The sequence below is a fragment of the Hemiscyllium ocellatum genome, chromosome 3 (assembly GCF_020745735.1).
Source record: "Hemiscyllium ocellatum isolate sHemOce1 chromosome 3, sHemOce1.pat.X.cur, whole genome shotgun sequence".
Classification (NCBI taxonomy): Eukaryota; Metazoa; Chordata; class Chondrichthyes; order Orectolobiformes; family Hemiscylliidae; genus Hemiscyllium; species Hemiscyllium ocellatum.
Genome location: NC_083403.1, coordinates 50,328,100 through 50,341,075, shown reverse-complemented (window position 1 = coordinate 50,341,075; position 12,976 = coordinate 50,328,100). Strand labels below are relative to the sequence as shown.

The 12,976-nt window shown below is 38.6% G+C and overlaps 1 protein-coding gene across 5 annotated transcripts in view; it reads left to right on the top strand.

Annotated features, from left to right (window-relative positions):
* map7b (microtubule-associated protein 7b) overlaps positions 1 to 12,976 on the top strand; it is a 142,308-nt gene that overhangs the window by 88,880 nt on the left and 40,452 nt on the right. For all 5 annotated transcript variants that reach the window (XM_060849904.1, XM_060849918.1, XM_060849888.1 and 2 more), the window contains 3 exons: positions 1,515 to 1,678; positions 4,537 to 4,654; positions 9,338 to 9,448. In XM_060849904.1, coding sequence (XP_060705887.1) covers positions 1,515 to 1,678; positions 4,537 to 4,654; positions 9,338 to 9,448 — 393 coding nt within the window. The remainder of the gene's footprint in view (positions 1 to 1,514; positions 1,679 to 4,536; positions 4,655 to 9,337; positions 9,449 to 12,976) is intronic.

Sequence of the window (12,976 nt, the reverse complement as noted above, 5' to 3'; positions counted from 1 at the left end):
AATGAGGTCATTAAATCCACATTTTTGGCATCAATTGGCATTGCAAACCAGCTGTCCAGCCAACTGAGCTAACCCACCCCACTACATAAACTTATAGTGTGACACAAGGCAGCAAGGGTACTGAATTTAAAGTGCTTCTCTCTGCATGCACCTAAATGGAAGCTGTCTGCATGATGACACCATCGGATGTAGGAGTAGAAGTAGGCCATTCAGGCCATAGAGTCTGCTCTTCCATTCAGTGAGATCATAAATGATCTGATGATCATCAATTCCACTTCCTGGCTTCCCTTAGCGATTCAAAATTTCGGTCTTAGCCCTGAATATACTTAGCGATCATGCAGCTACCGTCACCTGTGGTAAAGAATTCCACTCACTATTTTAAATTTATTATATTCAATACTATAGCCATTTTCTGTTTCCCTGTTACTATTTCTCCAGTCTCATTCTCTGAGATCTCTTTAACTTTGGCCTCTCTCTTCATTTTTATGTATTTTAAAAAAGCTCTTGCAAGAAATATTAAGATGGATAGCAAGTTACCTTCAAAGTTTATTTCCCCAATTCTCTATCTTTCCATTTATCATTACCACATTTAATTAAAAATTGATGCTCTCCTTAAGTTCCCTGGTTAACGATGGTAAGGTGATTTATCCCACTTCGAGAATCTTTCTTTCTCACTTAGGTATATCTTTCCTGAAAGCCACAAGCTGTTTTCTTAAAATATATGCTATTTTTCCTCAACAATACTTGCAATAAACTCCTTTTAATTGTCATTTTTTAATCTAACCTGTTCAGACTCTATGACACAGGTGGGGTTGAACCCATACCTCTTGGTCCATGGGTTCAAGCCACTGCCACTGCACCTTAAGTGGGCCCTTCATTGTCTACTTCGGCAAGCTCTGCCCTCATTTCTTTGTAATTACCTGTAGAGCATTTGTTTTCAACACCAGTTCTTCTTCCTCAAACTGAATTCTGCCATGTTATGGTCACTGCTTCCTAGGGGATCTTTTACTTTGACCTGATTTGTTAAGTTTGCCCCATTGCACATCACCAGATCCAAAATACACTGATCCCCGGTTAGATCAATAACATTTTGTTCCAGAAAACTGTCCCAAATGTAAATCTGAATATGTCAACGTGTCTACCTTTTTGCTAATGTAACTGTTCCAATGTGCATTGATTGAAGTCCCCCATTATTAATCTACTGTCTCTTTTTTATATGCCCTCATTATCTAATACGTACAAACCATCCACGCTATAAATTTCTGATTAACACATACTGAAAAAATGATCATGTAATGCTTGCTTTCTAGGATGCATGCTATTTGATGACTGAAGACTATACTAGACAGGTTATCCATTGGCATTTCAGATTTGCTGGACTACTTTTAAATGTTTCCTTTTTCAATATTGCAATATTTCAATAAGGAAAGATCTTGTGACTTGCGGATTTTGTTTCATTTCATTTCATTTTGAAGCAAATTGTTGTGCTTCAGTTATAATTTTTTTAAATTTAGCTGCAAGGGACCAACTATTGCTTGAGAAAGAGGAAAAAGCAAGACAACATTATGAAAAACAACTTGAGGAGCGTAAGAAGAAAATTGAAGAACAGAGACTAAAAGAGGAAAGGCGACGTGCAGCTGTAGAAGAAAAACGGAAGCAAAGACTTCAAGAAGAAAAGGTACATTTTTGTGAAAGACTACAATAAATTAGAAAAATCTTACGTTGTGTGCATTTCCTTTTCTCCTTCCATCTGCAATCTTTCAACTTTTAAAACCCAAGCTGATTTGTTTGGTTTGATGTGTTCTGATTTTATATGAAGTTAATTTTTTTTTTACTTCGAGTCACTGTACTTGGTTTTTGGACCTTAGATTATTACCACTTGCTAAGTGTGAACCTCTTTAGCAGTGGAGATAATGTGAGGTCCAAGGGGAGATAGTGAGGAAAGAGATCAATCTGAGACTGGTGAAAAGAAGCGAGTTAAACAGTCAGGGCAGGCAGGGACAAGCAGAGAACAAGGTAGGACTGATAAATTAAACTGCATTTATTTCGTGCAAGAGGCCGAACGGAGGCGGCAGATGAATTCAGGGCATGGTTAGGAACATGGGATTGGAATATCATAGCAATGAAGAAACATGGCTCAGGGATGGACAGGATTGGCGGCTGAATGTTCCAGGATACAAGTGCTACAGGAAAGACAGAAAGGGAGGTAAGAGAGGAGGTAGAGTGGCGTTTTTGATAATGTATAGCATTATAGCTGTACTGAGGGAGGATGTTCCTGGAAATACATCCAGGAAGTTATTTGGGTGGAACTGAGAAATAAGAAAGGGATGATCACCTTTTTGGGAGTGTATTATAGACCCCCTAATAATCAGAGGGAAATTGAGACACAAACTTGTAAGGAGATCTCAGCTATCTGTAAGAATAATAGGGTGGTAATGGTAGGGGATTTTAACTTTTCAAACATAGACTCTCGACTATCATAGTGTTAAGGGTGTAGATGGAGAGGAATTTGTTGAGCATGTACAAGAAAGTTTTCTATTTCAGTATGAGAAAGTACCTACAAGAGAAGGTGCAAAACTTGACCTACTCTTGGGAAATAAGGCAGGTCAGGTGACTGAGATGTCAGTGTGGGAGCACTTTGGGGCCATCGACCATAATTCTATTAGTTTTTAAATTGTGGAAGATGTAAATAGGAGTGAAATAGATGGTGACATCTTGAAGAATGTCCATATTACAGAGGAGGGAGTGCTGGATATCTTGTAACACATTTGGGGATAAATCCCAAGGACCTGATCAAGCGTACCTTAGAACTCTGGGAAGCTAGGGAAATGATTGCAGGGCCCCTTGTTGTGATATTTGTTTCATTGATAGTCACAGGTGAGGTGCCAGAAGACTGGAGGTTGGCTAATGTGCCACTGTTTAAGAAAAGTGGTAAGGACTAGACAGGGAACTATAGACCAGTGAGCCTGACATTGATGGTGGGCAAGTTGTTGGAGGGAATCCTGAGGGATAGGATGTACATGTATTTGGAAAGGCAAGGGCTGATCAGGGATAGTTAGCATGGCTTTGTGTGTGGGAAGTCATGTCTCTCAAACTTGGTTGAGTTTTTTGTGGACGTAACAAAGAGGATTGAGGGCAGAGTGGTGGACATGTATATGAACTTCAGTAAGGCGTTTGACATGGTTCACCCTTGGAAGATTGGTTAGCAAGATTAGATCTCATGGAATACACGTGAAAACTAGCCATTTTGATACAGAACTGGCTCGAATGTAAAAGATAGAGGGTGGTGTTGGAGGGTTGTTTTTCAGACTGGAGGCCTGTGACCAGTGGAGTGCCACAAGGATAGGTGCTGGGTCCACTACTTTTCCTCATTTTATATAAATGATATGGATGTGAACATGAGGTACAGTTAGTCAGTTTGCAGATGACATCAAAATTGGAGGTGTAGTGGTCAGCGAAGAAGGTTATCTCCGATTACAACAGGATCTTGATCAGATAGGCCAATGGGCTGAGAAGTGGCCGATGGAGTTTAATAAGATAAATGCGAGGTGCTGCATTTTGGGAAAGCAAATTTTAGCAGGACTTATACACTTAGTGGTAAGATCCTCGGGAGTGTTGATAAACAAAAAGACCTTGGAGTGTAGGTTCATTACTCCTTGAAAGTGGAGTCGCAGGTAGGTGGAATAGTGAAGAACATGTTTGATATGCTTTCCTTTATTGGTCAGAGTATGGAGTACAGGAGTTGTGAGGTCATGTTGCAGCTGTACAGGACACTGGTTAGGCCACTATTGGAATATTGCGTGCAGTTCTGGTCTCCTTCCTATCTGAAGGATGTTGTGAAACTTGAAAGGGTTCAGAAAGGATTTACAAGGATGTTGCCAGGGCTGGAGCATTTGAGCTATAGGGCCAGTCTGAATAGGCTGGGGCTGTTTTCCCTGGAGCGTCGGAGGCTTGAGGTTATCGAGGTTTATAAAATCATGAGGGGCATGGACAGGATAAATAGACAAAGTCTCTTCCCTGGTGTGGGGCAGTCCAGAACTGGAGGGCATAGGCTTAGGGTGAGAGGGGAAAGATATAAAAGAGACCTATGGGGGCAACATTTTCACAGAGGGTGGTACGTGTAAGGAATGAGCTGCCACAGGAAGTGGTGGAGGCTGGTACAATTGCAACATTTAAAAGGCATCTGGATGTGTATATGAATACGAAGGCTTTGGAGGGATATGGGCCAGGTGGTGGCAGGTGGGACTAAATTGGGTTGGGATATCTGGTCGGTATGGACAAGTTGGACCGAAGGGTCTGTTTCTGTGCTGTATGTCTCTGTCTCTATGACTGTGATAGAGAAATTGGTGTGAACTAAATCAGTTCCAGAATAATTAACATTATTCTAAATGTTTTGCTGTGTAGATCCATTGGATTTGTGAATATATAATCAATGAAGATCATTTGGATTTTAACAAAATAGTGTCTCTTACTAGAAATATGTTGCATAAATTTAACATAAATTCATGCATGATAATGTAACTCCTCCTCTTGAAGGAACGACATGAAGCAGTTGTACGCCGCACGATTGAGAGAAGTCAAAGAATAAAGCAGAAGTCCAATCGGTGGTCATGGGGTGGAGCCCTACAAAGCAATGCAGCAATCAACCGAGATGGTATATCTTCTTTAACGAAACATTTGATTTTCCTGACACAACTTATTCTCCTGGGCATGAATGCAAAATGTTTGGACAAAATTGATAAATTTGTTGATACTTTTTTCCTGATTGTTTTTCATGAAATTTTAGAATTCAATTGTTATTGCTTTGGGTCGTAAAGGTTATTAAAAACTTGAGTATAGATAAGGTGAATAGATTTGGTCTTTTTCCAAGGGCAGGGAGTCCAAAACTAGAGGACAGAGGTTTAAGATGTCAGGGGAAAGATTTGAAAAGGACCTGAGGATTAACGTTTTCACGCAGACGGTGGTGTGTATATGGAATGACCTGTCAGAGGAAATGGTGCAGACAAACCATACAGCATTTAAAAGTCATCTGTTTGGGTTTATGAATAGAAAGGGTTGAGAGAGATTGGCCAATGGGCAAATAAGTCCATGCCAGATTGGGATGTGTGATCGGCACCGATGAGTTGGAGCGCGGGGTCTGTTTCTGTGTTGTATGACCCTATGACCATGACTGACTGTAGAAAATCTAATCATAATTATTAATCCATATTAATATAGCTTTCTAAAAAGGGGGTTCTTTCCTTTGCAGTAGTTAGTTTTCTTGGTTTCAAATTTTAATGTAAATGGTCAATGGTATTGGTGTGCAACAACAATTTTCATGAAATTCATTTTCATGAACATTAAACTTCATTTCTCTGCATCTTGAAATTTACTTTAACCATTGTTTTTTGTGATATTTTATTTTTGTTTGCATGCTTCACATGCCATTAAGAAAGAAGGGTGGTGATGCTATAGAAGTCTCAAATAATGTGCTATTATTTTTGTATATCTTTTACACCATATAATATGACTACAGCTCCATCCAAATAATCAACCTATTAAAATTGTTATTAAACATTTTAAATACTGAAAATGTTTTGTGAAAATTTAGTTTCCTGTGTGCACAGTTGTTTTGGATCTTCAAGTTAAGGATACCCTCTAATGTCCTGCATTACCACCATGCTACATTGAACACTTCAAATAGATCCAGCAACTCAACTGGGCATCCTTGAAATGCTGTGGGCATTGTATTAAACTGCAGTCTGTAACCTCCAGCCTGTCACATCCCCACTCTTCCATTACTATCCAGCAAGGAGATCAATTCAGTTCAAGGACAATCGCAGGAGGTCATGCAAGAAGCAGTGCCAAGCACACCTAACAATGAACTATTAACCTTGTAAAGCTATTGCACTGGACTATTTGCATGCCAGCCATTGGAAGCAGGATGTCATAGACTAAGTTATCCTGCATTCTCTGGATCCGACCTAAACTCTGCAGTCATGTCACATCTGGCATGAATGGTAGTTAATGAGCAGTATACTAGAGGAGGCAGTTTCATGAATATCCCAACATTCAGAGGGGGAATCCAATATAAGTAGTGCAAAAGACTAAGCCGATATTACAAAGCCAATCGTCAACCAATTTTTAATTCACTCCATGTGATATTAAGAAATAGCTCAAAGTACCATATACTACAAAGTCAGTGGGCCTTGACAACATTCCAGGAGTAGTAATTTTCCACTTTTATAAAGAAAGTATCAAAGCATGTCAATGAACCTGTTTGTGCGCCGAGTTTCTACATTTCAAAACTGTTGTCTGAATTCTTTAACCTGGAAATGGTCTTATGTTTGACATTGCTTTCTAATCATTGAATTAGTTGTTAGAAATTGCATATCTTAAATGATCATTGATTAAATGATGAAATGATTAAATGGTCTTGCAAGACCATTCTGGCAGGTTCTATGTAGTGGAATACTTACACTCTAAATGTTATTTACCTTGGTGTACCTGGCAAGGTAAATGATTTTTAAATATCTTTTTTACTGAAAGCAAGCTGTTAGTTGACAAAAGTGCTGAACTTGTTTCAACTACAGTCAGGAAAACCAGTTTCTAAAGTACTGTTTATTCGGCGTCTGGTTTGCATAAAGTGTAGATCTCCCCCCTCCCACAATACCCAAGACCTATTGTGGAAGTCCGAAACTGCGAATAGTCACAAACCTGTTCATTTAAATGGGAAACTTACCTTCCTGGTTGCCACCTGGTCCCTGGTTCTGGAACGTTCCCCATAATATGCTCAGGTAAACCGCGGGTAAAGCATGGAAAATTGACCTGCGGATATGGCGGACGGCCTGTGTAGTTTTCTCTGCTTTAATCCCAGCTGTTCCATTGTTATTAAAACACTGGTATCGACCTGACCACATGGAAAATTTACAGCTATGTCCGGTTGTCTGAACAAGACACATCGAACCCATCTAATTACTGTCCCATTATTCTACATTAGAATCAGAAAAATGATGGAAGGAGTCATCCCTACTACTACTTAAGCACGATGTGCTCAGCAAAAATCTTGTTACTGGTTTCAATTTGGGTTTCACCTACAGTCATTTCTCCTCTGACTTCATTACAGCCTTAGCCCAAACATTGACAAAAGAGTTGCTCTCCAGACTTAAGGTGAGATCAGAACAACTGCCCTTGACATTGATGCACTGTTTTACCAAAAAGCATCAAGGAGTTCTGGCAAAATTGAAATCGGGGGAAAATTCTTTGTTGATTTGGGTCATACCTCGCATGAAGGAATATGGTTGGTGGTTGCCAGAGATCAGTCACCCTCTCTTCAGGACATCTCTGCTGGAGTTCCTCAGGGTAGTATATTAAGGCCAGCCATATTTCCAAGGCTGTTTCATCAATGACCTACCTTTATATAATCAGACCATAAATGGCAGAAGTGTTTGCTGATCGTTATGAATTGAGGAAATTAAACAATGACTAAGTCACTGCATCCTATGTTCATTTTGAAGCAGGATTTGAACAACATCCAGGCTTGAGCTAATAAGTGTCAAGTTGTACTACACATATAAAACTGAACATTTTCAAACAAGAGAATCTGACCATCTCCTCTTGACGTTTAAAGCATTACCATCGTTGACTCCCCTTATCAACATCTGGAGGGATATTATTGACCAGAAACTGAATTGGAGCATCCATATAAAACTGACTAGAGGAGCATTGAGTTACCCCAGTGCCTATTTCTCATCTACAATACCCAAATCAACAGTGTGGTGGAATACTCCATACTTGCCTCAACACATGCAACTCCAACAGTAGTAAAGGGGTGTGACGCCATCCAGGAGAAAACCAACCATTCACAAGATGCACAGCAATAACTTGCCAAGGCTCTTCTAACATTTTGCAAACCTGTGACCTCGACCACTTGGATAAAAATAATAGATGCATAAGAGTGCCACATGTTGGCTTCCTTCCAAGCTGCAAAGTATCCTGCCTTAGGACTATATTGCTATTGGTTCACTGTCACGTGTCAAAGTTCTGGAGATTGATTGATTGCTAAAACTCACTGGTTGTTGCTTATTCAAAGGACTCCAACGGTTCCAAAAGCAACTCCTGATGATGACCTTGAGAACAATTGCGGATGGGCTTTAAATATCAGCCTAGTCAGTGAAATCTATGTTTAATGAGTTGATCTAAAAATATTATCCCTCTTAGTTGCACATCCCCGAATTTCCGAACAGAAACAAATTTCATCCTCCAGTTTGTAAACTCAATTTACAAACTTTCCTTAATAGCTTTTTGGAGAAGAGTTCCAGATTTTGACTCCATTGTTTGTGAAACAGCACTTGCTGAAATCAATCTGAATGGCCTAACATGTAAACATGTGCTTTATATGTTGCCAAAGAAAAGATGTTCTCTCTCCACCCCATCAAATTCTCCAAACATCTTAAACTTCAAATCCTTATCCAAAACCCCTGGGACCAGCTGGTTTTCGGAATTGAGTTTTTCAGATTTTTGAATACGTGTCCGTTCAACAGTGAAATCGAAAAAAATCTTACAGCAGATGCACCTGTGAGTACTAAGAGCCCTGAGACAGAATCGACACCTGCCAGTACAAGGCCACATCCCCACATCACATCTGAGCGACATGGGTCGAGTGGGTGTGGAGTTGGGTTGACTGTTTGCACACCAAATAACCTTTTTTTTTAATGGAGGAAAAAAAAATTCATGAAAACAACTTCAGATTTCAGAAAAAGGGTTGTACAAACCTAACCAATGTATCACATTCTTGTAATGACTCTTTTAGGCCAAGTGTAATTCCTTGAAACTGCACCAGGGCCTTTCAAAGGTCAATATCTCCTCCTTTTGAATAAACTAAAGTACTGCAAGTGCTGGAAATCAGAAACAATGTGCTGGAGAAACTCAACAGGTCTACAGCATCTGTAAAGTCCATTTTGATGACTTCAGAAATGAACCTCCTTCATGTGCCAGAAACAAATGTAGTTCTCCCAATTCCGTGAACTAACCAGAACACACTCCCATTTGAACTGCAATCACTTTGCAGTATTTTTCCTCCACTTATGTGGACAGCTCATCCATTAATCTATGTTTCCATATTAATCATGCATTAATTATATGATCTTTTCACTTCAAAAAAAAAGTTCAGTAGAGCCATTTCTGGGATAAATTTGTAACGCCGCTTAATCTTGCAGTTCAACTAAAAAAGACATGCTTTGTAACTTTCATAACTCTGAGGTGTATCTGAAATACTGCAGTTGGTCTTTCAAGTTTAATATTAACAAAGAAATGCTATATATAGGCAATCAACTGCAAATATTTCCATTTGTTTTAGATGCAGATAGGCGATCAGTATCTACAATGAACCTTGCAAAAAATGCTGATCCTGTCATTAGCAAGCGGCTGTCATCCTCATCTGCAACATTACTAAATTCTCCGGACAGAGGTACGTTCTTAGCCACTGGTTTTCTTCACGTAACATTTTGATAAAATACTATATCAAGTTTCTTTTGGATGGATAGTGTAATTTTTTTTCACAATCTCTAGTGTGTTTAATGGTAGCCATTTCATTATACCTGCCATCCCAGTTTACTTCCTCGCATGCTACTTTGTTTACGCATTTTTAATTTTTTGTTTGATTTTTTTTTAGTACAAGTCCTTTTCAATTTGTCTTTTTCATTGCCCTGCACCCAGAACCAGCAGACAATACTGTAAAATATGTATAATCGCATAGTCTTATGCAAGCAGTTAAATATTTTCTCTTGTGCAGTTTTTAAAATGCCTGGCTTTTTCGTGGTTTAGTGTCTTCTTCAAAAATATCCTGCAATTTTTTTAGCAACAGCTTTCCAGATTACCGGAAACACACTCTAGTATTCAGCACAAACAGGAATTGGGGGGTACCTGTTGTGAGCAAGATTGCTCATAAATAGCATCAGCAAGGTTTGATCAAAGCAAGAGAGATGCAGTCAACTTATCAGTTCCTTGAGCAAGGAAACCCTTTCTAGTTGATTGTCAGTTGCATAAAAATTCTGGACAATCATACTTTCTATATTAGTGCAATTTATATGTTAATGCAATTCTTAATTCCTGTTCTCTGATTACTAATCTCTGACTTTTCTTTGTGTTAATGGGTCTTTAAGTTGTCTTGGGTCTTGCCTGCGATTATGAAAAGATCTAAAAGGTGCGGGTGGATAGTTAATAGAAAAGACAAGTTAACAATATTTTTGATTTTTGTACAGCTCTCAAACAAAGGATTGCATACTTTTTAAAGTATCCCTGTAAGCCATGTTCTGTATCAACATCAGAAAAGTCCTGCTTCAAATCTAAACAAGGTTTTCAAAGAAAGATTTATCTAACATTTGTCATCAAACTGTTTATTGGCTGCACCATGAATTTAACTGTGAAACTGACTGCGAAGTGGATCCTTTTTGCATTGTTTCTCACAATAACAAATTAATTTAGCTTTCTGGAATCTTCTGTTTTTAACCTCCTAGGTTTGGTATTTGAATTTGCCCTCAGAGGCAGCATTAAATTACATTTTGTCAGTATCATGTTTCTACGAACCTAATCTTTAATCAATTACATTTGAATTTGAGGAAACTATATACATTTGGATTTTTGAAACCATTTGTCTGAGGTAGCATTTGTTTTTTCTGAGCCATTTAGCTGAACTAAGCATAAATGTCTAACATTTGAGCTTTCCTACTCTTGGTACCCTGCAGATGTATATTACTTGATGTGTTATAGAATATATGCTGCAACCTTACCAAATGTGGAATTGATCTGTAGAATAGAGCACAGAAGGGGACATTCAGCCTATCATATCTGTATTGGCTGTCCAAATGGGCAATTCTGTCTCCGTTATTTCCATCTTCTATCTTCTCCCTCTAACCTTGCATGTTATTTCTCTACTAATAACCACCAAATTGACTTTTCAATGGCCTGATTGAACCTGCATCCTGCAAGTTCTCAGGCAATGTATTCCAGATCGAAACCACTAGTTGGGTAAAAACGTATCTTTTCTTTGCTACTAATTTAAATCTGGGACCCCTCGTTCTTCTTCCTTTCACTAATAGGGAAATGTTCTCCTTATTTACACCGTCCAGACCCCTCATTTTGAAAGTCTCAATCAGATCACTCCTCAACCTCCCCTTCCAAGTGTATCTCTAAACTTCCCAATCCACCTGTGTTTTTATGTTATCCAACATCCATCCTCGACAACTTGAACATAAGGAAAAGACAAATCATTTGCTTTGACCCTCTTCTTAAACCATTTCCCATACCAACTGTCTCCCTCGCTAATTCAATCCCACTCCCTGGTAGCTGTGTTGAAGAAATGAGATTGTTCTCAACATGTCCTTCAGCTAAGGTTCTGGCTTCCTCAACAAGATCGCCCATCTCTTACTGCAAATGAGAATTTAACTCTTCATTTCACTCAGTCCACACTTGGGTTTCTAATTTTAAATGTTTAGTCTTGCATGCATGGGAGATGTACGCATCATGAAAATGGCATGCTGCTCAAATTTTTAATGTAACCAGTTTTATCGCAATTTACAGATAAGCTTCTAATCCACTGTTCTTTAAATGATTATTTCCAATCAAAAGGTTACATGTTTGTTCACTCATATCTCTATCCAACCATATTTATGTAGTTAACATTCCAAATTGTTAACACATGACTATATCTTCCAGTCATATCATATATTCACATCTCAAACTGTATGTACTTATGTGATTGTCTATTTTCCCATTCAGTCCCTCCTACTGCCTATACTGTCTGTTTTTTCTTTCATGGTCCCCAGCTTTGACTAGATTTTATTATTCCAATTCCCTCTTGAAAAACCTGCAATCTTTTACTCCATAAACTTGAGTTTACATAAGCCTTTGACCTATACCCTAAATCATATCAAATCTTGTTTACCCATAAGCCCTGTTTTTTTTTTGAAAAGTTCATGGGTGTGGGTGTTGCTAGCAAGGTAGGCATTTGTTGCTCAGCCTCAATTGGTCAACATTTAACTGCATTCTGAAATAAAGCTCCATGCAAGTCCATGTCATGGGTCTGGAGTCACATGCACACCAGTAAGAATATATTAATTTTTGGGTTGCTACATTGTAACTAGTGAGGTACTGCAAAGATTAATGCTTGAACTATCCACAATCTATATCACTGTTTTGGATGCAGTGATTTGAATATGGTATTTCCAAGTCTAAAGATGACACAAGACTTGGTGAAATTGAGAGTTTCGAATAAGATAAAATTCTTCAAAGGAATTTGGGGAGGCGAAGTGTGTGGTCAGAAGTTTGGCAGATGGGATACAATGTCGAAAAGTGCGATTTTCCATATTGGTAAGCAAAACAGAAATGCAGAATATTTTGTAAAGAGAGGCTAGGAAACATGGAACCTCAAGGGTACTTGGGTATCCTAGTTCATGAGCCACTGAAAATTAATGTGAGGACAGCAAACAATTAAGAAGGAAAGTAGTATCTTGGCCTTTATTGCAAGAGGTTTGAGTAAAGTAGTAAAAGTTTTTACTACAATTACATAGAGCTTTGGTGTGCAATTTTGATCTTAACCAACAGAGGGATTTGCTTGTCAAACAGGGAGTGCAAATAACTTGGAATTAAATTCCAATTTAATTCTGGAAAGGGATTGTCTCATGAGGAAGGATTAAATATTTCTATTTTCTAGGCTTATTAAGAATGAGAGATGATTTCATTCATCAGTTAAATATGCAGAATTCTTACAAGGCTCAATTAGGTAGAGGCGGGAAGAGATTTATCCTGGTTTGCTGGGGTTAAGGGGAAGTTGCAGGTGACACAGTCTCAGCATATGGGGAAGACCCTTTTGGACTGAAGTGATGGAAAATTTCTTCACTCAGAGGATATTGAATTGTTGAGGGCTGTGGAAATTCAGCAAATGAGTACGTTCAAGACTGAGTTTGATTTAGATTTCTGGATTTTAAAAATTCAAAGG